This window comes from Podarcis gaigeae, assembly GCF_964106915.1.
Source record: "Podarcis gaigeae genome assembly, chromosome: 1".
Taxonomy (NCBI): Eukaryota; Metazoa; Chordata; class Lepidosauria; order Squamata; family Lacertidae; genus Podarcis; species Podarcis gaigeae.
This window is the reverse complement of record NC_139678.1, coordinates 12,491,202-12,518,886: the sequence shown is the minus strand read 5'-3', so window position 1 is coordinate 12,518,886 and position 27,685 is coordinate 12,491,202. Positions and strand designations below refer to the sequence as shown.

Below are 27,685 nucleotides of genomic sequence, written 5' to 3'. Positions count from 1 at the left end.
AAGCCCAAGAGGCTCAGTGGTTTAGACCACAGCGCTACCCATGTCCCAACAGGTGTCCCACATCCTGCATCACAGACGAATTAAACGATCAGGTTCTTAGAAATACAGAACAGGTATTATGTGGCACCTGTAGGAGTGCCGGTTCTGCCGATCGCTGTGGTTGTGTGGGTGCATATAGGATTGTTATCTCATGGGTAAACCGGCCCCAAGTTGTTAAGAGCTTTATATACTAATAGTAACACTTTGAATCTGGCCCCAGTAGCAAACTGGCAAACAGAGCAGATCTCTGAGCACAGGTGATATACGCTAACCTCTGCGGGGTTCGCTCTCCTCCTGCAGAGGCTTGAGAAGGAAGCTGCACCCCTGCCAGCCATATGGTTGGTGGGGTGCAGCTGGCAGGCATGCAGGGAAAGGGGAGGCCACTGGCAAAGCTGCACAGCACCCTCACTCGCTGGGGCGCTCCTGAGAGGCCAGCGCCCTGGCGCAACGCACCACTAAGCCAATGGGAAAGACGGCTCTGGGAAACGGTCTTGGAGTATTTTGCTATTGTGCTTTGTGCAGGGGGGAACTTACTGAAGGAATGTCCAACAAGCTCGTTCATCATCATCACCACCACCACCATCATCATCATCATCATACCCCGCCCATCAGCCACTCCGGCTTGCCCCAGCCACTCCGGAAGGCTTCCAGCATAAACAAAAACATTTGTTGTTTAGTCGTTTAGTCATGTCCAACTCTTTGTGACCCCATGGACCAGAGCACGCCAGGCACTCCTGTCTTCCACTGCCTCCCGCAGTTTGGTCAAACTCATGTTGGTAGCTTCGAGAATACTGCCCAACCATCTCGTCCTCTGTCGTCCCCTTCTCCTTGTGCCCTCCATCTTTCCCAACATCAGGGCCTTTTCCAGGGAGTCTTCTCTTCTCATGAGGTGGTCAAAGTATTGGAGACTCAATTGGAGTCTCAAACAAAAACATAATAAAATATTAAACATTAAAAAAACTTCCCTATACAGGGCTGTCTTCATATGTCTTCTTAAGGTTGTATAGTTGGTTATCTCCTTGACATCTGATGGGAAGACCCTCTGCCTGGTTCCCTGTAACCTCACCTCTTACAGTCAGGGAACTGTTTATTCAGCCACGATATGAGTGTCTGAACTTTCCATGTGTGAGATGCTCAAGTCCCCAGTTTGACATGGTGAATATTCAACTTGATCCAATCACGTGCACAGAAAATAGTAGATCTAGCTGAAAGGCAACACGCAGAGATCTGCATTGATGATTGCATCCCTAACTATTATTGCATAATTATAAAATTATTGTACATTCTTAGAAGGTTGTATAATCAACCTGCTTCTGCACTACTACCGATGCAGAAATTTTGAAGAAAGAAAGAAAGAAAGAAAGAAAGAAAGAAAGAAAGAAAGAAAGAAAGAAAGAAAGAAGACTGTGTAAGCTTGACTCTTACTGAGTTTTGCAGTCCTCGGACAAATGGTCTCTCAAATCATCTCCGTGACTCACTTCCTGTCGATATTTACAGAGTTCCTTTCAATGCATTACGGAAGCTGTTTGTCGGCATCACGTACCGGCAGCCAAACTTTCCACTCCGTTCATTCTGGTCAGTGATTTAATTTGAGTCATGAGCATGATTTGGCATTCGGCACTCCAATACCTTATAATGCGCAGCAGCGAGGAGAGTGACTCAGCTTTTTTTAAAAAAGCAAAAAAGAAAGAAAAACCAGTTCCTAATGCTATGCAAATAAAAAGAGTTAACATGACTTGCTCACATGGAGTTCATAAACAACCCAACCCCTCCCTGGGATTTAGTATTCTCCATTACAAGGGCTACATCCCATTTTGGGTAGGGTTGAAAAATCTCAAACAAATGAGCAAGTTTCCACCTGGACACTGTTTCCGATGGCTGAATGGGACTTGCATCTCAACAGACACAGTTAGGAGTGCTGTGTGTATGAAGGTGAAGGTGTGTGTGTGTGTGTGTGTGTGAGTGAGTCACTTTATATCCGATGAGTGTGGGCTTGGTAATATGCACATGTCAGGCTTGGCCCTTGGCCTCTGATTGTAGGACGGTAGTCTAAACCACTGAGCCTCTTGGGCTTGCTGAGCAGAAAGTCAGCGGTTTGAATCCCCATGATGGAGTGAGCTCCCGTTGCTCTGTCCCGGCTCCTGCCAACCTAGCAGTTCAAAAGCATACCAGTGTAAGTAGATAAATAGGTAGCGCTGCTGCGGGAAGGTAAATGGCGTTTCCATGCACTCTGGTTTCCGTCATGGTGTTCCATTGCGCCAGAAGCGGTTTAGTCATGCTGGCCACATGACCCAGAAAGCTGTCTGCAGTGCCGGATTTATGTATAAGCTAAACAAGCTATAGCTTAGGGCCCCACTCTCTTGGGGGCCCCCCAAATTTTTTTAAAGGAAAAAAACCTGGATGTTCATTTCCAAAATATAAGAGAAAAAACAAATAAAATAAAAACAGTGTTTTGTGTTGTGTTGGCTCCTATTTGTTATGTGCAAATGGCTTTAGATAACTATTAGGTGCATAAATTACCATACAGCATATATTCAACACAAAAAACAGCGACAATTTGTTGTTGACAAAGGACAGCTGAACATATAAAGGGCCCCATTACCTTCAGTAACTTAGGGCCTCATCAAACCTAAATCCAGCCCTGGCTGTCTGGGGACAAACGCAGGCGCCGTCGGCCAGAAAGCGAGATGAGTGCCACATCCCCATCGTTGTCTTTGACTGGACTTAACTGTCCAGGGGGATCCTTAACCTTTCCCCTTACGTTACCATTTCACCTTTCCGAGATGCACAGTCCTTTTGCCTGCTCTTGGTTGGATTCCCTTTCCTGTTGCTGGAAGTGAGGAGACCAGAAAAGAAAAAACTTGCCAGAAAATCGGAACGGAGGAAGGGGGGACTGGGGGAATGCGGTGATGTAGATGAGGACATCATACGGGCAGCAGAGAATTGATGGAGACACAGGAAGAATACAATCCACCTTAAATGACAGTGCGGATGAAGCCATTGCATGTACGCAGCTTCGCAAACCAGGAGGATACTGGAAGCAGAACAAACAGGAGTAACCAGGACTATTTTCCCCACCGAGAACTTTCGGGAAATCAGTTCTGGCACCTCTTAGGTCGGCACCGTTGGCATTCGAAGAGAATAAGTGAGGTGTTCGTGGTGAACTCAGGCACCTCTTTTTCTAGAAAACCAGCACTGGGAGTATGTTCCCCGCCTCAAGCTCAGTAAGTTACATCTTCTGCCTGATTCAAGCAGAATTTACATCCCTTAGGAGAACGGTGACAGCAGAGAGAGCGGGGGGGGGGGCGACCCACTCTGTGTCCACCTGTCTCCACTTGTGCACTAACCTCTCTTCAAAGAAAGGGGGAATCAATTATTCATTAAGTGAAAATGCAGACTTTTATTATGCCAGATGTTTCTCAGGATGCTTGACACTGCCCATTAACTCACCCTTTGCTTCTTTTAATTGCTTTAACTAATGGTTATACTCAAGGTTAAATGACTTCAGATCTTGTCTTATGTCAGCCAGCCAGGATAAAGACACCAAGCGATATAGGGCCCCCAGCAGACTGGTGGGTGGTTGGGGGTTTTCGCAGGTGAAATTTGCAGCATGACATTGATGCAGTCATAGTGTGTTGTTGTTGTTGTTTAGTCATTTAGTCAGGTCCGACTCTTCGTGACCCCATGGACCAGAGCACGCCAGGCACTCCTGTCTTCTACTGCCTCCCACAATTTGGTCAAACTCATGTTCATAGCTTCAAGAACACTGTCCAACCATCTCGTCCTCTGTTGTCCCCTTCTCCTTGTGCCCTCAATCTTTCCCAACATCAGGGTCTTTTCCAGGGAGTCTTCTTTTCTCATGAGGTGGCCAAAGTATTGGAGCCTCAGCTTCAGGATCTGTCCTTCCAGTGAGCACTCAGGGCTGATTTCCTTAAGAATGAATAGGTTTGATCTTCTTGCAGTCCACGGGACTCTCAAGAGTCTCCTCCAGCACCATAATTCAAAAGCATCAATTCTTCAGCGATCAGCCTTCTTTATGGTCCAGCTCTCACATCCATATATCACTACTGGGTAAATCATGGCTTTAACTATACGGACCTTTGTTGGCAAGGCAGATTTATACTGGACCATCCACACATCGTCCTGCTTTAGTTTGTTATGAGACGCTTCCCAAATATTGCTGCCTTATTGCCATCTGGAGGGGCACTCTGGAGGTACAGCGCAATAAAGGCGAGCCATGGACACGCATACCCCTTCCTGCTTGGGTCAAACCTGTGTGGTTTGAAAAGTTTACAGGCTTCAGCAGGAAGTTACAGGACAAGCACTGGCTGGAAGCAAAGCAGTATGGTACGTTTGCCCCAAACCTTTCACAGGTGCAAACAGTGGGATTTGTATAACCGCCCTGATACCATAGTGAGCACAAAGCACCACCAACACACATTAGCAGAGAAGCTTGGAGGGGCTCTTTGTAATTCATTTTCTGTTCATCCTCTAAGTTGCTCAAACTGGTGGTGCTTGTGGACTTGAATCTACTTTTATCTTTCCCAACCACCCCACCGCCCCATGGGCTAAGTGTCAGGAGTTGGAGTCGGCTATAAAACATCCAGTGTCAGTGAGGTTAACTCTTTATTCAAGGAAATCAAAGCATAGCGGTCACCACGATTCTTCCCAGGTCTTGTGTCAATGAGGCTGGCCAGCAACATCTGGTTGAAACAGGGCAGTGAACTAGATAGGCCTTTGGTCTGATCTAGCAGGCTCTTCATATGTTCTTAATGTTTAAAAAGCTAGTTGTTTTTTTAAAAAGAACCCAAAACAAAACACCTGCTTTTATTTTGCTTGGCCAAACAGGAGGAAAACATTCCTTTGCATGGTTGATGCCAAGCGCTGGATACGAACTTGTTCTCTCCTAGATTATGATGTGCTTCTGGGCACTGAAAGTTTCTTAAGCGGAGAGGGAAAGGGGTTTGTGCAGAGATGGATCTTTCATTACATTCACTGAATTCTGATCTTATTTTCCAGTTGAATGATTTATTGAAGAATGATGCTATGGTTTCAGTGTTATAGGTTTCGCATCACTTCAGGAATTCTGTATACAGAATTCGGTTCTCGAACGTCTCTGTTGACAAACGTTTCGGAATCCAAATGCCGAAAACCCGGAAGTAAATGCTTCTGTTTTCGAATGCGCCTCAGAAGTCAAACGGCTTCCGCTGCATGTTTTTTATTTTCACCATCAAAATTGAGATTCTTCCTTTGCGCCTCAGTTGTCGAATGTTTCAGAAGTCGAACAGTCTTCCAGAACAGATTATGTTCGGTAACCAAGGTTCCACTGTATAAAGAATGTGACTAATACAAAGGATGGATAAATAAATGGATGGATGGATGACAGATAGATAGATATGGGCCTATTCAAAGCCATCATTGTGTTTTTCTTTATTATTCAAAGTATTTAAGCCCCACTCATCAGCTGCAAAAGCTCTCCAAGCGGCTTACAAATCAATTAAAATGACAGCCCCTGCCCTCAGGCTTACAATCCAAGAAGACACAACACAAAAGGAAAAGGGAATGGGGAGTAAAGAGGAAAACTGTGCTGCCCAAGCAGGCCCTTTCAATCTGCCTATTAGGCTTCTCTGCAGTTGCTAGAACTGAGCTGGAGTCGAAGAAGTCAACTTTGTTTTCGACATCACATGCAAGTTGCAAAACTCACACACTGCATTTGTTAACCCAGGAAAGTATACAAAAGACATGCTATCTCACAAGACTTTCTCTGGTGTTTGAACCTATTAAACTGTCATGATAGTAACTGCACCCACTGGGCGGGGAAACAAAAATTAAGAGCCCAGCTGGAACATAAAGGGATAGCTGTGCAAAGGAAATCAATGGCAGGATGCCATTCCCAGGCATGGCTTTGTTTAAGGACAAACAAGTGTTACAGGTGACTCCTTAATCCTCCACCTGCATAAATACAAGGCAGATCAGAATCTGTGATGACATAAGGGATTCCAGAGCCTAAGGAAATGTAAAAGCTGCACTTTTTCATATATATAAAGAGATGCAGTAACCAAACTTGGGGATCATCGGCACTAAACATTTAAATCTGCATCATACCACTTTAAGAATCCTGGGAACTGTTGTTGGTTAATGGTATTGTTGTTGTTGTTTAGTCGTGTCCGACTCTTCGTGACCCCATGGACCAGAGCACGCCAGGCACTCCTGTCTTCCACTGCCTCCCGCAGTTTGGTCAAACTCATGCTGGTAGCTTCAAGAACATTGTCCAACCATCTCGTCCTCTGTCGTCCCCTTGTCCTTGTGCCCTCAATCTTTCCCAACACCAGGGTCTTTTCCAGGGAGTCTTCTTTTCTCATGAGGTGGCCAAAGTATTGGAGCCTCAGCTTCAGGATCTGTCCTTCCAGTGACCACTCAGGGCTGATTTCCTTAAGAATGGATGCGTTTGATCTTCTTGCAGTCCATGGGGCTCTCAAGAGTCTCCTCTAGCACCATAATTCAAAAGCATCAATTCTTCGGCGATCAGCCTTCTTTATGGTCCAGCTCTCACTTCCATACATCACTACTGGGAAAACCATGGCTTTAACTATACGGACCTTTGTTGGTAAGGTTAATGGTATAGAGTGTTGTTATTAGGGAACCCCTATTCCCCACACCGAGCTAGAATTCATAGTGTGATTTAACAACCTCTACCCTAAAATCAAAACTGGAGAATATTTAGCCCTTTTCTCATTTAAAGGAAAATAACAGAATCAACAAACTGGCTTGTTTGATACTGTCCAAAGGATCTGGGCACCACACAGCCTGTTTGGAGAAGGATGTTGGTGTCGTATATGTCATCCTTAGCTTTTAAAAGTTAAGGTCTGCCTATTCAAAGCAGACCCAAGTACCCGGCTAACCCTTTCTTGAATATCCGATTTCTGGGTACAGATCTAAGCATTTGACTCTTTGTTCCTGAGCCTCATTCTTTCCATCACAGGGTCCAAAGGAATGTAATCTGTCCAGATGCCAGCACTTCTTAGGGAACTGGAATAGAGCAGCTCTGTGGTTTAAAGGGCTTATTCATAAAGGAGAACCAGGGAAGGCCAAGGAAACACACAGTACATCCTTACGGCCAGTTTAGTAGTCAACAGGATCACAGGGGGAGAGAGAAATGGGAAGCTGCCCTCCACCAGGCCGGTTTGTGAGCGTATGTAACTCAACATTGGCTTCTCTGATTTGTAGCATCAGCATCATCAGACAGACTAAGAGCTCAAAGAATCATAGTATTGTAGATTTGGAAGGGTCCACCATCACCTTCTCCCCAAACCATTTAATTATAAGCACCAGGTATTAACACATTGTTAATTGCTGATTTTTTATTTACTTTTTTACATTTCATTGATATACATGGATTGTGCATTGTTATTGCATCTTGTTTTTGATTTTTCTGTAAACCACCTTGAGCACAGATTTACTTGTGGAACATGCGGTTTATAAATAAAATGGCAATCAAACCTGCAGACTTCTTCAGAAGCATGGACTCTTTTTAAGAACAGCAGTCCTTCGCCTCAATGCGAACGGACCAGGGACGGGGAACTCACTCCCACCAGAGGGACAAAGAACCTGGGGTTCTTTTTTTGCTGTTGTTGGGACTCCCAGCTCCCACCTGGCCAATGGCAGGACTCTTGGGGACGATGGGAGGGTGGTAGTTCAACAAAATGGAGAGGGCTTCAGGTTCTGCTTTCTGTGGAAGTTTTAAAGGGAAGGTGGTCAAGGGAAAGGAAGACACCTGAAGCAGTTCTCCTTTATTTCCCACAAACATATTAGGCTAGATTGGTGGGTTCACTGGACAGGGCTTAAGCTCTGAAACTTCCTTTCTTCCCTGAAAGGGGGGCGGGTGCAGGAGCAGACTTTGGTCTTTCAAATTTCAGAGGCCAAAATTCATCGCCCACCCCCAACCTCTTGCCTTTCGTTCTGCTCAACTCGCTATATCATAGTTGGGCTCCCCTCTAGCTCCTCCCCCCCAGCTCAGTGCCAAGTGTGGCAGAACAGGTCACACTGCCCAAAATCCACCTTGGATCTAAAATGTATAATTTATGTCTAAAATATATAATTTATTGTTGGAATGGCATACAAAAGATGAGCAAATTAAATCAGTGATGATAGGTTGGGCAAGAGATGCGGAACACAAGATAATGTTTGAAGACTGGGAAAGATTGTGGAGGAAAGGGGTCCAGTTCACTGCATGTACGGTGTTAAAGGAAGATATTATGAAAATGATGTATAGATGGTACTTAACCCCTGTAAAATTAGCAAAGATTTATCATTACAGTGATAATCTATGCTGGAAATGTAAAGAAAAGGAGGGTACCTTTCATCATATGTGGTGGACCTGCCCCAAAGTGAAAGACGATTTATAATGAAATAAAAAAAATGTTGAAATACACATTTATTAAGAAACCAGAGGCCTTTCTTCTTGGAATAACAGGTTTGGAATTGCCCTAGAAACTGTTTTTGTATGCCACAACTGCAGCAAGAATTTTGTTAGCGAAGAATTGGAAAACACAAGAGGTCCCTACAGTGGAGGAATGGCAGATGAAGATGATAGATTTTTCGGAGCTAGCCAACCTGACTGGAAGAGTCCGCGACCAGAAGGAGGAGGAGTACCAGGAGGAATGGATGAAATTCAAGGACTATTTAGTTAAATATGTTAAGTTAATTTAATTGGAAAAACTTGCAAATTCCACATAGGCTTAGGATTTAAATATGTAATGTTAGAGATTAATATGTTTAAAGTTAAAATAGAAAGAAAGATAGATGTCAAGTGATTAAGTTAATTTTATGAGAAAAATAGTTTTGGAAAACTGTTATAATGATATACACTGAAATTCAGCTAGGGGGATTCGAGGAAGCCACTTAACAATGTTACTAAGATTGGTTTAAATGCAGTTGAGATTTATGTTTGTTTGTTTAAAATTTTTTGGAAAATAAATTTTAAAAATGAAGAAAAAAAGAGAAAGCAACTTGGCATCCGCGACAAGCCATTTCTGCTGTCTCCCAAGGCATTCTGATACATATGTCTTGCACGACGCTTGTTTAAATTTCATTACCGTGCTAACAACCCAAGTGCAAAGAAAAGTGGAAAGTCTGGAATGGAAAGGAGGAAGAAATAAGGGGAGGAACACTGCTCAAACTTTGCTTCACAAACCGGAGACTGTGGAGGAATGAGAACAATCGAGCAGTGGAAGAAGAAAAAAGTAGCCACACAGCGCCGGGCAATAGGAGAAGAGGCCCACTGTGAATTCAAGCAGGTGGCTGAATGTTAACTTTGTCGCAAGTGACCCCCTTACCCTTTGCAAGTGTTGTCACAGCTCTGGCGAGCAGAAATTGTTTTTGGCTGGAATCTGGCCCGGCCTCAGATTTTCCTCCTCCTCCTCCTCCTCCTCTGGACTGTGCCAGCCTCCTCTTATGGAGATATTGCAGAAGCTGTCACATGCAAGCACACAAAAGGCCCGGAGAATATTAATGGGTTTCTTTGTTGTTGTTTTGTTCAAACCAGGTTGGCAAGTCTTAATTTTCTAGGGCAAATCACTCTGAAAGGACACAAGCGCCAGCTGTGTGTGCAGAAGTGTGCAGCTGTGCTACAGGAGGGGTGGAAGAGCCAAACAGGGAGGGGGAAAGATTACAATAAGCAAATTGTTTTGCCCGCCTCAATTAAAACCGGGTTAGCAAATATTTTTAATGTGGGATGAAAGAAGCCAGTCAGTCGCTTGAGGAGACCTTTGTCTGGCTGCAGGGCGGTGAGCGGTGGAGTGCTCAGGATTTGGGGGGCAGTGCCGAACCACCCCGATATTCCGAGATAATAAAAGGAGTTTTTAGGCCTCCGGGGCTTCGACAGATCCAGGGAAAGCTTCTCTGGGGTTTAGCTCTGAGCCCATTTGTAAAGGCAGGGGTAAGTTCTGGAAGACGCAGTGAAAGCAGGGGACAGGGGTGCTCTGAACATGTGCAGAGTGCTGCTTTTCTCACTACTGAATCACAGCTTCCTGCTGGTTTCTCAGACTCAACCAACAGACCACATAAGTGGTGCTTGCCTCACGGCGGTGGCAAGAAGCCGTTTGCACATTGCCCAGTTCCCTTTTATGTATTTTCTTTAGAGGTCTATGTGCCCTGTCTGCCTTCACTACTGCAAGGAAAAGGCACAGTTCTTAACTTCATGTTTTCATCATTAAGCCAAGGGAATGAGGGATGAACAGGTGGAGGAAGTTACTAGCTACCTTTCCCCATCTCCCTATAAATGGACCCCCGTCAGGCCATATTTAATTATTTGTAGTGCCTCTGACAGGGATGAGGAGACGTCAGGATCGTGGGGTCTGCTTTAGTTTTGGGTTTACTTAATAAAACCCCACAATCCACCAGCTAGAGAAAGACTTAGGCCTCACCCTTGCTATATACTTAAAGCACTTTGAATAGTGCTTCCTCCAAAGAAACTGTAGTTTAAGGGTGCTGAGAGATGTTAGGAGATTCCCCTCACAGAGCTAGTTTTCAGAGTGGTTGAACAATTAATTTCCTTCCCAGCAAACTGTGGGAATTGTGGCTCTCTGTGGGAAACAGTTGGGTGTCTTTAACAACTCTCAGGGGTAGGGGGACTCATTTTGCTATTTTCCTTGATAAAAAAAGAAAAATGCGAATTGGAAACCCTTGCTGTTCGACTCCAGATTGTCAGTAGATCTTGATCTGCCCATCCCTGGGCCTAAGTCAGTGACAACGTAGCTCAGAAAGGAAGATGCTCAAAATGGCGGGAAAGATCAACAGGGGGAGGGAGGGAAATTGTGGTGACAGTTGAGGGGAAGCCAAAAATGCTGAGGGGAAAGATAATGTGCAGGAAAGACCTGTGGGAGAAGAAAAAGAAGGAACTGGGTGAACGAAGGCATCGTTTATTTTAAACATTTATCTCTGCCCCTCAGAGTGGCTTCCCCAGGGGCTGCTTACAAGAACAGAAGCAGTGAAGATTTGGGGGGTGCATTAAATACAAATGAATCCCTAACCGATTCAGAGAGGTTTGGGACTTGTCCTAGCCAAACTGGCCTCCCTCTGAATCGCCCCAAACTGAGCCTGGGGCCTCTCAAAACATTGTGAGCTGTTTGGAATGGCGGGGGGTGTGGTGAGGACCAAAACAAATCAATCATTGCAGAGTTCGGCTGCAAAATATTGAAACATTTCCCCCCAAGGTTGTGAGGAAAATACCAAGGTTGGAGGAGAGGGGAGGGTAGCTGGCTTTTGTGTGCATATTTCGTTTTGTAACCAATAGCGCTCTCTTTTCTTTTCTTTTGCAGAAGAAACAAGAGTATCAGGGCTCTCCAATCACGGTGCTTTGGAGGAGGGAAGTAATTTATCCCCTTGTTCTTGTCTGATTTTGTGCTAGTTCAGTTAGTGATGCTTGCTTAGAAAATGCAGGGCATCCACTTCCTTCTGTCTCCGTACCACGTGCCCGAACATCTACTCTTTGTCAAGTCAGCTTTACGCTCACGTTTCTGTGACTTTTGGCACCAATTCAGCAGGACGTAAGCCTGAAGCAGCCCCCACCCCATTCATTGTAACTCCGTAGCCCTTGCAACTATTCTCCTGAAATTCTGCAAGTTACTTCACTAGAAGAAACTCTACAACGTACATATACTTTTAATTTTACTGAAATTATTGCCCACAAAATTACAGGGAGAGAAGCCAATCCTTTTCAGACTCACCCCCTGCAATAAACTTTCAAAATGTGCAGCAAACATACACTTTGCATCTTCTGAAATTTGGCAACTTTCTTATCAAGGGCCACCGTATGCTATTTTCATACACGTTGCACACAAAACATGGAGATAAAATGAATACTTTTTTAATCACCCCCAAATGGAAAAGGGGGTCCTTGCAGGAGAACCACTGTAGCTGCCCTTTTGAGCTTTGGCAGTATTCTTCCTCTTCATAGTGATACCATGCCTGCAAATTTCATCCAATCCTGCCAAGAAGAAACATTATAGAGACCGTTATTTAAAACAATGTTATAGCCACTTGATTTCCACGATAGTCAACAGGGAAGCAGAAAGCTTTGCTTTTTCCCTGGACTGTGCAGCCCCCTCCCCCAAGCTGCCCAAAGCGAATCATGTTGTTTTCCGAGGTGGCAAACCCGGGTCCAGAATGAAGTTTGTGGCCAATGCACATTCCCAATAGGTGACAATAAGGTGTCAAAGTAGGAAATAAAAGCAAATGACTGTAAAGCGTTTCCGGAGGCATCTTTTAAACGTGGAACTAACATCACAGAGGGGAGTAGGAAAGGTGGCTTGTGGAGAGTACTTCACCAGTGACAAGACTGTCCTCCCTACTGCAAAATTAAAAAATTCCTTCCAGTAGCACCTTAGAGACCAACAAAGTTTGTTATTGGTTTGTTATTGGTTTGCATGCACACAAGAGCTCATACCAATAACAAACTTAGTAGGTCTCCAAGGTACTACTGGAAGGAATTTTTTTATTTTGTTTCAACTACGGCAGACCAACACGGCGACCTACCTGTAACTCCCTACTGCAGAAAGTGTTGCCAGAGGGGCCTTAGAAGATTATCTCAAGTGCATGAACAGGCTCAACAGGAGAAAAGTAGCCTGCTTCTATGTTGGGTAGGGCTTTATAGGTCACTGCCAAATTAGGAGCCTCACCCTTGTGTTTTATGTTAATGGTAGCGTCTAACAAACTGTATCCAAAGGCCACTCAATGTGCAGCAGTACAAACAATATGGAACTATTATAGCAGGGTATAATTCCAACAGTTACACATCTTTGCAGCATCACCAGCTGTGGGTTTGGCATCGGGACTCTCCTGTTTGTGTGTGCATGGGGTGTTACGTGCAGGGAGGCGGGTGGCGCTGGGGTCTAAACCACTGAGCCTCTTGGGCTTGCCGATCGGAAGGCCGGCAGTTCGAATCTCTGCAATGGGGTGAACTCCAGTTGCTCTGTCCCGGTTCTTGCCAACCAAGCAGTTTGAAAGCATGTCAGTGCAGGTAGATAGGCACCACTGCGGTGGGAAGGTAAACAGTGTTTCTGTGCGCTTTGATTTCTGTCACGGTGTCCTGCTGCGTCAGTAGTGGTTTAGTCACGCTGGCCGCATGACCTGGAAAGCTGTCTGTGGACAAACGCCAGCTCCCTTGGCTGAAAGCAAGATGAGCACCGCAACCTCAGTCGCCTTTGGCTGGACTTAACCATCCAGGGGTCCTTTACCCCTTTTTTTCCCTTTTACTTGCTTAAAAACTGTAATTGATTTTATGAACTGTTTCTATTTTACAGTGGTACCTTGGGTTACATACACTTCAGGTTACATACGCTTCAGGTTACAGACTCCACTAATCCAGAAATAGTACCTCGGGTTAAGAACTTTGCTTTAGGATGAGAACAGAAATTGTGCTCTGGCGGCGCAGCAGCAGCGGGAGGCCCCATTAGCTAAAGTGGTACCTCAGGTGAAGAACAGTTTCAGGTTAAGAACAGACCTCCGGAACGAATTAAGTACGTAACCAGAGGTACCACTGTACTTTGCATATTAATTTTATTATTGTGAAAACTTCTGGCCCCAAGGAAAGTAACCACAGTATTAAATCACTCGCTGAAGGTAACGAAACTTAAGCTATGTAACTTGTGGCTGGAATTTCGTTTGACAAAGGGGAGGAATTTAGGGCATCATTCTATTGAACCAGACAGGTAAACAAAGGGAAAGTCTGCCATGAGACACAAAAGCCCATTGGTCTTCAAATGGTTATTACAACCCCAGATGTGACCCAGGATGGATTTCATACCAACGGCACCACCACTGTGAATTTTTTTTAATGGAGGAATAAGGCAGACTCAAAAGGTTCAAGGTTTGTTTTGTTTGCAGACAGGAACAAGATAAAGGGCATCGCTTCACCCATCTCTTTAGCTGTACACATACATCAAGAATGAGAGAGGGAGGCAATTTTGCAATCACATGTATCATTCAGGGAGCTACAGGTGGCTCTAGCTTCTTAGAATCAGAGTTGGAAGGGATGATGAGGGTCATTTAGTTCAACCCCCTGCAGTGCAAAAATCTTTTGCCCAACATGGGACTCGAATCCACAACCCTGCAATTCAAGAGTCTCATGCTCTACAGAATGAGCCATCTCAGTTCTTGAAAGTGCATGCTCAGGAACAAACCTAGCCTTGCCTCAGCATAATACGTGAAATGCTCCATCTTTACATATTGTTTGAGGGGAGGTTAAACACATAGATTAGCCTCTTTCAACCTTAGGGTACCCAGATATTATTGGACTACAACTCCCATCATCCCTTGCTAGTAGGACCAGTGGCCAGGGATGATGGGAGTTGCAGTCTGACAGTATCTGGGGACCCAAAATTGAAATAGATCCTTAGTGGGGAAAGTAAGGAGGGTAATGCTGGTTAAATCCCAAGTGCCTTCCAACATAATTTCTTCTCCGCCATGAATTTTTAGAACAAGAAGAAAAGGATTTCTTTTATAACTCTAACATGTTTTATTTAATAAAGACAGTTCTAATCACGATTGTCACAGTTTCTTTTTTTCCTTTTCTTAAAACAGCACATATCAACACACAATTGCAAAAAAAACTTGAGAGAAAAACTCCACACGGAAACTAAACATGAAGGGAAAACTGTCAACGCCTTTTTTTGTATATATATGCGATTGTCGAACCTAAGCTAAACACAGCATAGACCTAACACTGGGGGTAGGGTGGGGGAAATAGTTCACTATAAAACAGTGAAAGAACTTTTTTTTTATATAAAATATAGCTCATTCCAATAGCTTTTCTACATACTGTATACTATAAAAAACTCTCCCACAAAAAATTAGTGTCTTTAAATATACATATTTGACTCTGAACTGCATCAAAATTAAAAGCAATTAAAAATAACTGATTTATCTTTCTCTCTTTTCCTTCTTCTTTCAAAACGTTTTTTTTTTCTTCACAGTATCGGTTTGGAGCATAAGACAAATCCAGTGTTTTGTTTAAGTAAAGCAGTTTATCGTGGTAAAATCCTGACTCGGGATGAAATCAAAACCGAGAATGGGAGTCGAAAAGGACTTTCCAATTATGCTCTTTGCAAGGCAGAACAGCTGCTGCATAATAATGAAGACACCTCAATGTGCAAGGTTTTAGTACTTTCCTGTAGAGTAAGGAACATTTTTTTCAAACAAACAAACATACATGCTCAGAACTATTGCAACCTTAAAAAAAAACAACCCAAAGAACAAACAGAAGTAATCTCAAAAGTGCAAACTTCTTTTTAAAAAAACAAAACAAATAAAACACCAACCCAGAAAAGTTGGGAGAAAAAAGACAATGCTTCGACAATTCATTTATCCCCTCCCTGCTGCAGCCCAATGCATGCCCCTTGCTAAAAAGTTCAAGATTCCTAGACAACACTCAGATGCAAACTCTTTTCAACCCTCTAATATACCAGCAGACTCCAATGGTGTCATATGGCACTTCTAAAAAAAATTAAAATTAAAATCCTTCTACAAAAATACCAGGAGGAGGAAGCAAACATGTACCCCAATCCAGAGACCTAGGCACATTCACTGCTGCTCTGTTCATTACAACAGGAGGTGGAGATCCACTTGGAAGAAGCATCTCACCTCAGCCGACAGATGTTTAGGACTGCAACTAGTCCAAAACTTTTGCAGAGCAGCAGGCTGGCTATTGCAGTTAACAAAGATTCCGTGTGCACGCTGGAATTCTCACTGGGATGAGGAAATGAACAGCCCTACATTCTACACACCGATTCACACGTTCTCGCTTCTTAAACATGTAAAGAAATAAAATTAAATTTACACAGAGATTTCAAGCCTGTTATTCTGAAAAAAAGAAGCTCAAAGTAAGCATTCCATTAAAAAAAAAACTAATAAATACCGTATCAAGTATCATCAGGAGGAAGAAAAATATATTTATATAACTTAAAAGTTTAAAACAGAAAAGAAATAACTTAATTTTTGAAAGTTTTGTTCAGTGCTATTTCCAATCCAAGTTTTTTTTTGGGGGGGGGAAGGGGGAAACATGAAGTAAGACCACAGTACCATAGTCACATATCTCAGGCATGTACTGCTCTGACACGCCTCACATACGTTAGCAAGAATATTTGTACAGTAACAAATGAATTCCATTTAGACGTTTTATAAATAGAAGTAAAAATTCACATTATATGTGCACTCGTAATTTAAGAGGAATAGGAAAGGAACTGCAACCCGTCAGTTTTATCTGAAGAACAGGGAGTTGCTTCCCTCACAATTCCACCACCACACTACCTCAACTAGTGTTTCTATAATGATATTAATATTGCTCCTTCATAGCATAACTTCCTAAATACATTGGATAGGAACTAACAGGGAAGACATGTGTACAGGAGAAAGAAAACCACACGCACAGAGCTATGCATCTGTTCTGGTAGTTGAAGAGGCGAGTCTCTTTTTAAATCTCAGAGGGTTGTCTCTTCAGTAGTGAGAACTTTTGTGGCAAAAATCAAAGAAGGCTTTGGGTGAGCACCTCATCGCCTCCCGTGGCGTCATGTGCCCTCTGGGCAGGGGTGGTGGTATCCCACTAATCAGAAATGCAGGACTATGTTGTCTCATTCTGCAGGATAACATAACATGCCCTTTAGGGCAAATTATTTCAGTGCTTCCATAATATTAAAGAAAACCCATGAAAATTCCAAATGAGATGGTTTTCACTTTAAGAGAATCCGAAAACATCCGTAAATTTGACTTGGCAATCCTTCTACAGTCCCATTCACTAGATGCCAATGCCACAGAATTACATTCAAGTGCAATCTTTTTTCTTTCTTTTTTCAAAGTTTCGCGTAGGCAAAAATATACATTGAATGGATTTAAGAAGGCATAACCTGATATGTAATGACGTTGCTAGAAAGACATTCTTGAATTAGGCAGAAATATGTTGAAGTAACACCCCAGATTTGTTCCAACTCTACAGCGTTTCAATCTCTCTTAACTAAAGGAAAAAGGAACCCGCACTCCCAAAACAATGCGACAAAGAATTGCTTGTCTGGAGTGAACCATGTGAATGGCCAAGTGGAACTTGGCTAAATCTTACCCTATGGAGACCAATAGTTAATATCACCAGGAGCAAAACAAAAAAGCAATGTTAAGAAAAAACATTGGGGAGATTTAAAACTTTTAACATAGTGTAAATCCTTAATTGAGTGTAAGCCATTTCCAACTCTATGGAACAAGAACGTGCATCACACAAAAAGACGGCAGACATCCTAGTAGTTTTGAAATGCTAAGTGTTTCTTTTTCAAGAAACGGTCCTTCAAACTGCCTGCACACTGCAAAAAAACAACCACCACCCTTAAATAGCATTCCCACCCCCCCCCTTGAAGAAATGATAGTGATGGCACCTTCCCTTACTCCGACCCCCTGATTCAAACTTCCTCTGGGCCCCATCTGAGCCCACCCTTTCTCCCCACGCTTCCCCCCACCAGCTGTTCTGACCAGATGTGTTCTCTACAAGGGTCAAGCGAGGCCCGGTGAGTTCAAGGGCGCGGGGTGGAGGGATGAAAAGAAAACCAAGAAATAAAAAGCGGAGCTCTGTTTCCTGATTAGTGTCCTATTTCTGACTTGCAGATGCTCTTAAAGGAGCCAACCCCCCTATGCTAAAAGAAAGGGAGAAAGCAGAGAGAGAGAGAGAGAGCACACAAGAACAAATATACATGCTTCTGTGCATTCAACAGGAGCATTTGCACGCATGCAAACAATTAAGTGTGCAGGGCAGTACATTCACCGGCTTAGCTTGCTGCTCAAATCTGGAAAAGGGGCAAGTGAGCCACGGAAATAATAATAATAATTAAAAACAGAACGACCGGTTCTGTTCCTATGCCTTTAACCGTAAGTCTGAAATGCATGGGCTAAACTTTAGCAACTGCTAATTCATCCTTCGTGGCAGGAGTTAAATGGTACCAGCTCATAACGCACTCTTGGCTAAATTGACACACCAATGTTTCGGACCACTCCTGTCTGGGACTGATGGAAACTGCAGGCCTAAACATCTGGAGGGTGCCCAGTTGGCCAAGGATGTGCTAACAGCTGTAGGGGAAACTGCAGGTGCATGAGGCAGCTACATGGGGAGGCATGGTTCACAGGTGGCACCCCCAACTTATGCCCCAAGGGAAGGCAGGTGCAACTGCAAGCAGAAACGGGTGGAGATTCAGGTATCCCTACCTACTTTCACAAGAAGATGCCACCATCACAGAATGGGGAAAGCTCAATAGCACTTTGGCTGTTCAGCTCCCCATCTTTCTCCCTTACACAAACCATGCCTGCTATTCACCAAGGAATGGAAAAGATGGAGTCTTTTGGTGGACTGGTGCCTTTGACCACTGGGCACCCAGGAAGGGGAACAACAGCCTATTTCTCAAGGCCTGATCCAAGAGGGCATTTACTTGCAAGAAAGCAGCTTTCGTTAGAAGCAAAAACTGGAGAGCTCTTATTAATAGAGGGATGCGGTTTTTACTAAGGTGGCACGGTTAGGATGTCTGCACCTCACTAAGTATCTTCTCCCACGGCACATCAAAACTTCATGAATCGAGGCCTTTGCAGGCAGCCCCCAGCCAAACACCTGCCTGTTCCTTTTTCGTAGCACAAAAATGGCTTCTCTGCAAGGAGGCAACGCTTAAATTCACAGTTCTGCACAAGGTGAGCGACAGGTAGGGTTGCACAAGATGCAAAGGAGGAGAGGGTCTCCTTTAATAGTTGGGTAGAAGGGGGAATTTCAGAGGCATGCAACTATTAAAGGCACAAGAGCTTCAAATCCTTTCCCTCCAGACCACCTAGCCATAGGGCACACCCACTCCATGCTGGGGTCATTTGTGAACCAGGCCTGAGAGATGACGCCCCCACAGGTTGAAATATTTCAGCACCATTCACTAGAATTGCAACCCCCCCCTAAAAAAAATGGAAGGGGGGGAAAAGAGCAGCAAGGTGAGAGCTTAAGTTAGTAGGACCAGTTTCCAAATACAGAACATTTTTGCTGTAATAGTCAAGAGATTTTGCAGGATGGCACTACATTGATTTCCACTGTTGTTCTACTGTGTTTTAGTACGTTGGGAGCCGCCCAGATTGGCTTCTGCTACCCAGTTGGATAGGTGGCATGTAAGTAATAAAATTGTTGTTGTTGTTGTTGTTGTTGTTATTATTCCAGAGCCAAGTTAGTCTAAGGATTCTAGATAGTCCCCATGAAGCACAAGCCTTTGTCCCAGCTATCACTTTCACACTGCCTGAAGTTCTATTTGTCTGGAGTATATTAAAACGGTTGAATCAAAAAAGTTACATCCAGAGTGGGAGAGAAACTCAGGTCAATGCGTTCCAAAACTGCCTACTTGATGCACCTGCAACACAGAGATGAATGATAATTTTTTTTGGGGGGGGGGAGAAGGCGGCTCCTATATAGGCAGCACACTCTGTCCTACCTAAACTGCCGTTTGGGATCAAAGTTCAGACCTCTCTCATTCTCTCTCCAATTCCTTTTAAACTTGCAGAGGGTGCAAGAGCGCACCCTCAAAACCAGCAGGGCAAAACATACCTGTAGCATCAGAACAACCCACTTGGCACAGACCAATTAGGCCAATCAACTGGATTAAATCAGCTTCTATCCAAAGGATTTTGGATTAAGCTATCTACATATTCAGATTCATTTTACCTGCCACACACAGAAAAACAACAGAACGTTAAGTGTCGCCGCTGGCCTAAGGAGGGCCAGGGTGGGAGGGGTAGAACCAATGTTGCCTCTCTCCCCCCCCACCCCCCGGCAATGAAATGTAGACCTACATTATTCTCCACCCTCCTTCCCCTATCATTTACCCAAAGCGAACCGGCATGAAGAGCAGACGGGTGTCTTTTGAAACGACAACAACTTCCCTCAAACCACCAGCGACTTTACAAGGCCACAATGAAATTTGCGGATGTGTCTGTACAAATCCCCGGACTGCGTGAAGCGTCTCTCGCACCACTTGCAGCCGTGCGGCTTCTCTCTTGTGTGAACCACTGCATGGCGGCTGAGGTTATGGGAGTACTGGAAGCTCTTGCCACACTGGCCGCAGGTGTACGGCTTCTCCCCGGAGTGAGTTCTCTCGTGCCTCTTCAGCGTGTACATGCAGGAGAAGGTCTTGCCGCACAGAGTACAGGTGGGCACCGACCCGTCCGGAGAGAGCCTGGTCCGAGAGCCGTCCTTGTCTCGGAAGTGGGAGCTGAGGTGGAGCTGCAGGACGTGTGGGCTGGGGAAGACTTTGCTGCAGAGCGGGCAGATGCAAATGTGCCCGGTTGGCACCACGACCCCCGAGGACGAGACATCGGAAGAAGCCATGTCGTCCTCACTCACCTCCCGCTCCTGGTCGACGTCTTCCTCCGGCGTCACGGAAGCGTCCCCATTGCTGGCAACAAACATGGTCCCGAGCCCTAGGGCCAGGCTCTGGCCAGAATTCCCAAAGCCCTGGCTTTCTAGGCCCCTCTCCTCGCCATCTTCCCCGTCCGACAGAGACTCTTCTTCATCTTTGACAAAAGGCTCGCTCCCCTGCCGCGGTGGCCCATCAGCAGCCAGCTGCCCAAAGATGTAGGAAGGCTGGAAGCCATCTCGCCCTGCCAGGGGCTTGAAGGACAGGTCTAAAGCACACTCGGCCTCCCTCAAAGCCAAGGGGTGGCGAGGAGGTCTTTGGGACGCAGGTCCCGCCGAACTGCTGACATTCACCCTTGTTTTTTCAGCTGCCACGGTGTCCAATTCTGCCTCACCTAACACAGAGCCGGCGAGATCAGGAGACCAGCCTGGGTAACTGCTGCCCTTATCCTTTCCAGCAGAACGTTCGTATTCTGCAGCAATCATTTTGTATTTCTCTCCGGGGCTGAACTCGCCGTGCCCCAAGGGTACTCCGTCATCCAGGACCCGGGCGTCCTTCTCCGAATGGGCCCTGCTGCTGCCGTTCATCTTCTCGTCCACGCACAATTCCTTATCTTTCAGCTTGCCCTTGCAGACTTTCACAATGTCGTACATGTGTAGATAGCTGGCTGCGGCGAGCACATCCTCGACCGGGAGGCTGCTGAACTCCAGCTTGCCTTGGTACATGAATTCGAGGAGCAAGCCGAAGGCCGGGGCGGTGACGATGTCACTGTTCAGATGCACAATGTCCCTTTTGTCTAGCTGGTCCCTGTAGAAAAGATGAAAGTACATGCTGCAAGAGGCGAGGACCGCTCTGTGGGCTCGGAACTGAGCGTCTCCAACTAAAACAGTGCAGTCACACAGGAAGCCCTGGTGACGCTGCTGACTCAGACACTGCAGCAACTGCCGACTATGGTCTGGAAACTCCATTCTTCCTTCATAACCTGTTCAAAAACAGGAAAAACTTGAATACTATTATAAAAGCCACAGGCCTCCTGAAGCAGCTGTTAACAAACAAACAAGAGTGACTGGAGGGGGGGGGAGGTAAACTGGAGCCTTGGAGATAACAGTTCAACTGTTCATCGGCTATCATTTCTGTTTGAATTGCTTAAAAAGAGAGAGTGAGAGATGCCTCCCACACCAGAACACCTGCTTCAAAAACAGGAAAAACTTGACTCTTAAGTAAACCAAAGCTTCTAAAGGAAGTAACACCCCCAACCTTTGTCTTAACAGCAATCAGCTTTAGAGGAAGGGAGAGAAGACTTTGCTTTTTTGTGCATTCCTGGAAATCTTAACTTTGGGACACCCCCATTAGCTATTTTATATATTAAAAGTGTGTATTGCATGCACACACACACACACAGTTTTACAAAAACAAGTGCATTTTGCACCCTCCACCCCCCACCCGCAACTACTACATATACTGTCTTTTTTTTTTTTTAACAAAAAGCCGATCTTCCCACTTTAAAAAAACAACAACACACCAGCATTTCTTATCTATCTATAGATTGCCCTGGAAGTTATTAAAAGCAAAAGGCAGCTACACACACCACAAACAAACCGCAGTAAGACTCCTTTAAGTTGGTAGGTAGTTTCTTAAGACACCTTACCTTGAACAGCTGCTGAGCAGGGGGTTGAAGGGCTCATTTGGAGAAAGAAAATACAGTCTCCTTTCTCTCTCCCCCCCCCCACGTCCCTCCAAAAAGAGTTATGGAAGAACTCAAGCTCGTTTGGGTTTCTGTTTTGTTCCCCCCCCCCCCTTTGCCTTTTCAAGTGGGTGATCACCCAAGGGATTGGGAAGAGCAGGGGTTTTCTGCTAGCCAGTAACGGAAGAAAGCTTGTATGTGTGTGAAAAAAGAGTGGGGGGGGAGAGAAGAGAGGAGCGAGGAGCGAATGGGAGGGAGTGCTCCGTTTGCTAATTACACCGCAAGCTGGAAAGTCAGCTGCTCTGACTTCACTGCGATGGAAATGCAACCTCCAGCTGTGCCCCTTTTAATGCCATATGTTACTTCAAATCTAACTACCAGCCAACCACAGCTTGCTGCCTTTTAAAGTTCCAACAACCGCCCCCCCCCCCCAATTATAGCCATCTATTAAATCTCAAACTTAAACTGAGCGAGTCCTTCCCTTCTTCAAAATCCTGCCGCCGCCACTACCCTCCTCCACCCCGGGAAAAGTTACTTAAATAACAAATCGTATTACTCGAAATGGAGGACATAACCGCTTGACCTTTGGAGAGGTGCGGGGCGCAGCAGCCGGAGGAGCTGAAAGTTCGGCACTTGCAGTTTGAAAACTTTTTCGGGGGGTGGTCAAAGGGGGGGGGCAAACCACACACACACACACACACATATATATCTTAGATCCGGAATTCCTTCGGCTGCTCTCCCCATAGCCGCCGCCGCCGCCGCCGCCGCCGCCACCAGACTTCTTTGCAACTTTTTAAAGCCAACCCGCTGAGCTCCCAGCCCCCTTTGTGTTCCGAAGCGCAGCCCCAAAGCGCAAGGATCCGCGTGCAATCCAAGCTGCCAGGAAAAGCTGTGAGGGGGCTGCTTAGCTTTGAAAAGGTGGAATGCGCGGAGGAAGGGGGGAGAAATCTCGAGCCACCCACCAGACCGCCGCAGGCTCCCTCCCCCCCCCCCCGGCCTTTAAAAGCAATGGAGAACGTGCAGCAACCACAACAGAACACACGCGCAGAGCAAAGCAAGCGTTTTACTCACCAGCCTGGCTGGGTGTTGCTCAGGGGTGCCGCTGGAGATCTGCATGTGCGCCGCTCTCTCCCTCTTGCTCTTCCCCACCCCGACAACTCCGCTCCCCAAACTCCAAGCCTCTCTCCCCCCAGATGTGTGTGTGCGCGCGCGCGTGTGTGTGTGCGCGCGCCTCGCCTCCCCACCGTCCGGGTTGCTCCGCGCGCTGTTTCTTGTTGCTGGCAACCCGGCAGCGGTGCAGCGCTCCTGTGTGTGTTGCGAAGCAGGTTGTTAGCCAGAGCGCTCTCGCGATACTTTCCCTGCATATGGGGGAGTGTGTGTGTCTGTGTGCATGCTGGTGTGTGCATATGTCTCTTTTTCCCTTTAACTCTGTGTGCTCTTTTTCTCTCTCCCCCCCCCCCCCAGTTCACACACAATAGCACTCTGGCGGCGGCGGCTGCAACGACTGACGCCTCCGCGCCCCGTGGACGCCGCTGTCTGCTGCTCGCAACCCGGAAAAAAATACATTAAAAAAAAAATCCAACCCCCACCCAGCCACTCCACTCCCTCCCTCCCCCCGCCTTAGTCGCCAGACTGCCAGGGCTTCTGTTCTGGGCAGCGGCAACAGCAGCTGCTGTTGCGTCCTCAGCTGCTGCTTTGCATTTGTAAATCCTCCTCTCTCGCTCGCTCTCTTCCCCCCCTCCCTTGTTTTTTCTTCCCTTTACCCCCCCGCGTCCCGATCCCAACTCTCCAGCTGCTGCAGCAGAGGCTTGGAGGAGGAAAGTGCTTGCTGTGTCCTTGCGGCTACGGCGCGTCCAGAAATCCAGCGGCGCTCTCTCTTAATGCAAACTCTCTGCTATAGCTTAGCAAAAAAAAAGGGGGGGGAGTTTGAAGAAAAGGAGGTGGGGAGGGTTGGAAAGAAAATACAGCGAGGAGTCCCTCGGCAATGTTTTGGAAAGAAAAAACACCGAGGGGGCCTCTTTAAGCATGCAAAAAATATTTTTTTTTGCAGTATGCAAATTATTTGTTTTTGCAACACTGTCCGGACTTTAAAAAAAGTGGGGCGGGACTGGACTCCGTTTGCAGAGACTTTGGAAGGAAAGTGGGCGCAGCCTGCAAGCGAGAATGAAAGGAGACAACTGCTAAGACGACTCTTACACGCTCCCTCATTAGCAAGCAACCGCAAGAAAACGTGCGGCGAAATAACACAGGCCGGCGATATGAATTTGAGCCTTGGGATTCTCCTTGGGCGCATTGCTTTCCATCGGTTTTTCGCTTCTTGGGGAACCAGTTGCGGAGCCGTTGCGCGCGGGAGACTGTGTTTTGTTTTGGCAAGGCGCTAAGCGCGCTTACTCGCGAGTCGGCTTCTCATGCAAGGGAGGTGCCTACTGGCTCCAGGGCTATGATCCTGCAGGCAGTCTCCGGGAAGTCAGTGTGGGGCTTGCCTCTGGGAAAAGATGCTCGAGGGGTCGCCTTGCCCAGAAATGCACTTTTCTGCTTTCTGTTGGTTTTTCTCCTTTTCAAGTGACCACTATACAAACGAGAAGGATGGTCTTTGCCAACGAGTCCGGGGACGGACTTTGCTTGCTTGGACAAGTAAACTTTACCGAAGTCAGGCATGCCGCAAAATTAAGGTTTTTTTATGACTACAACCCTGTGTATACTTACCTGGAAACACGCCTCGTTGATCACGGCGGGAGCTGCTTGCTACGGTTGCACTACGAGGTCCCGATTCTGTGCACACCTAGCTAAGAAGCCCCGCCCCCATCCGACACAACGGGACTTACTTCCGAGTAAACATACATCGGGTCGCGCTGCAACGATGGGAGCTTATGTGAGGCGGGGACCCGTGAGACCCGATCCGATGCGTGCCTGCTTGGAAGTATTCCGGAATACGTATATAAAAGCCTTGTGTAATGCCCGATCCGGTTTGCGTTGGTGAAAAGTTGCGTTAAGCTGCGACCTGGAATGCGCTTTCTTGGGAGTAAGTACCACTGAAAATGGGGTTTACTTCCGAGTAGACAAACTGCGAAAACTAGCAATAAGAGATAAAGCAGTTTACGGGCTTTATTGCTTGTTAATAGAGAGAATGTTAGTTAATAAGAGATTAGCTTTATGGTTCAATAATTTCCCACAAAAATAATTATTTGTAAATACTTCCGACAACTCGTCTGAATTTGAATCGCCCGTTTACTTGGTGGCATAGGTGCCAACTTCCTTGGTGCCCCAAGACTCACAAAATTCCCCATGAAGGCACCCACAAATTTGTGGGACACCCAGTTGTGGCACTCCTGTTCGGTGATTATTTTTTCAGGGGTTTGACTATTGTTTCCTAGGAAACGTGTGTGAAATCGCGGCTAGACTGCAATCCTTCTGCTTACAGCAAGATCCTAGGGACATTTACTCGGGAGTAAACCCCCACGAGACTCTTCCCCACCCCAGAATAGTGAGGTTAGGTGTGCTTGCCGCTTCAATGGGGCACGATTTGCTTCTCAACGAAACACGCGTTGCGTCTTGCTGCGCCCGCTGCAATCCTAATACTCACTTGCTCTAGAGTCATCCCCATTCACTTCATCGGGGCTTACTCTCGAATAAGCATTCTTCGGATCCCGCTGCAGAGTGTTAAAAGTGTCACATACACACGCGCCCGCACGTTATGCAGCCGGACAGCGAGAACTCTGCAAGGGTCTCTCCACCGGGTGCGCGCAGATCTGCGAGACGCAACAACTTTGCAACGTGCCAAGTTGGGCCACTTCCATTGTGTCCTCCCGCCGAGGAAACAGGAGCGAGGCTGCCAAGCAAGCGCCATTCGCCCGCCCAGCCCTGCTCGCATTTCCCCTCCTTCGTCTCCCTCGTGGATGTTCGTCAGGACCCAGGAGAGCCGTGCTTTTTTTGGCCCCGGCGAGGCTAAACCGTGCGGGCGCCTCGGCTGGGAACGAAGACGCGCCCCAGCCGTCCCTCAAATCTGTAACGGGCCACGTGGCTGGGACTAGGGCCAGCTCGCCTGCATGTGCGCCCGAGAATAAGCATGACGCAAGGATGAGATCATCGCGGTGGGTTTCCTTTGCCTGCGTATTTTATGCATTTGCCGCATAATAAAGCTAGGTGCATTTGATCGTATGCCTGTAAGGCAGCTGGACAGATGCAAAAGCAGAGCCCATTTAAGAGTGTTTTTAAAACTGGAAATTCAACAGGTGTAGCTGGTGTGTTCCGTTTGGCTTGCAAATAGGTTATATGGAACAGTCATCCTGATTGGCTTGCAAAGTGGTTAGATACCTCCCCGTTAACCTCCTGTTCATCCCATATTTTCTCCATCACTTTTCTAACTGCAAAAAGTTAGGATTTCTTCCCCCCCCCCCCCCACAAAAAAAGAAAAGTGGCTGTATTGTACCCTGGCCACAGAGCACATTAATTGCACTGAATGTCTGGTATTCAATTGAATCCTCCTGACAAAATTCTGCATAATGAGAACTCAAAGAAACCCCAAGTGAATGTGTGAATGGGTCCATCCTTTTCATAGGACTACAGTGGATCTGAAAGTCGAATTATCTTCAAAAAGGTCATGTTGTCTGCACAAATTCCCTAGGCACCTGGCATTTATCAGCTGATAACTTCCTTGAATCAGAAAGTTGGGGAAACTCCTCCATGTTTCCAAGCATCAAATTTCAGCTAATCCTGCAGTGAAATTCCCAAGAGACTATAAAATTAGGGCAGCTCCAGTGAATGGGAAGGCTGAAATGAAAGATAAAGGCTGCTGTCTCTTTTGGTAAAGTTAGCATACAAAACTGAAAGTCCGATGAACAGCCTTTACTTTTAAGTTGTTGTTTTTTAAGCAGAATGATTAAGTATTAAAAGGAGTGGGGCTTTTAAAACTCCACCTGTTGAGACCTGGGCTTTTGGCTTATTTACCCTTCTCCATGCAACTCAGATTAAGCAACCAACATTTTGCTGATTTAACACCAGGGAACGGCTCAAGTGAATAGCTAATGAAGTGCATAGATAACATGAACAAACAGCAATAATGAACCAATAAGTGAATAATAAACATCTGTTTCTTAGAGCTGGGGAGAGGAGGGAAGCAAACACACAAGGCTGGGACTCCATCCAATTTGAGCTGAAAATCCAGAAAGTTGTAAATTCAATTTTTTATAAAATTAAAATGCATTTCAGGATTGTACTGGGGAGGTCCCTCTGGAGCTTCAGTTTACAGGTAAGTACAGTGGTACCTCAGGTTAAGTACTTAATTCGTTCCGGAGGTCCATTCTTAACCTGAAACTGTTCTTAACCTGAAGCACCACTTTAGCTAATGGGGCCTCCTGCTGCCACTGCGCCGCCGGACCCCGATTTCTGTTCTTATCCTGAAGCAAAGTTCTTAACCTGAAGCACTATTTCTGGGTTAGCGGAGTCTGTAACCTGAAGCGTATGTAACCTGAGGTACCACTGTATGGTAAAGAAAATGGGTCTGGGGCTATAAGAGATTCCTACTAAACATCTGGAAGAATTTTCTGATGGCAAGAGCTGT

The 27,685-nt window shown here is 45.9% G+C and overlaps 1 protein-coding gene across 3 annotated transcripts; it reads right to left on the bottom strand.

Moving 5' to 3' along the window:
- Window positions 1-14,530: 14,530 nt before the first annotated feature.
- Window positions 14,531-26,612, bottom strand: ZBTB42 (zinc finger and BTB domain containing 42). 3 transcript variants are annotated; one of them, XM_083735514.1, is made up of 2 exons: window positions 24,832-26,612; window positions 14,531-21,423 (listed from the first exon to the last, which is right to left on the bottom strand). In XM_083735514.1, exon 2 carries the CDS (start codon window positions 21,407-21,409, stop codon window positions 19,970-19,972), a length of 1,440 nt encoding a protein of 479 aa, XP_083591640.1. In that variant the 5' UTR covers window positions 21,410-21,423; window positions 24,832-26,612; the 3' UTR covers window positions 14,531-19,969. The 3 variants fall into 3 exon arrangements, with proteins under 3 accessions (XP_083591640.1, XP_083591639.1, XP_083591638.1); XM_083735513.1 differs by lacking the exon at window positions 24,832-26,612 and adding an exon at window positions 23,197-23,883; XM_083735512.1 differs by lacking the exon at window positions 24,832-26,612 and adding an exon at window positions 22,090-22,623.
- Between the last annotated feature and the right edge of the window lie 1,073 nt (window positions 26,613-27,685).

Bases quoted from the DNA above. Each gene is read 5' to 3' on its own strand.
- ZBTB42 (XM_083735512.1), bottom strand. From the start codon at position 22,126: ATGAGCCCTTCAACCCCCTGCTCAGCAGCTGTTCAAG. The intron at 21,424-22,089 runs GTAAGGTGTCTT...GTTTTTGAACAG, and splicing joins CTGCTCAGCAGCTGTTCAAG to GTTATGAAGGAAGAATGGAG.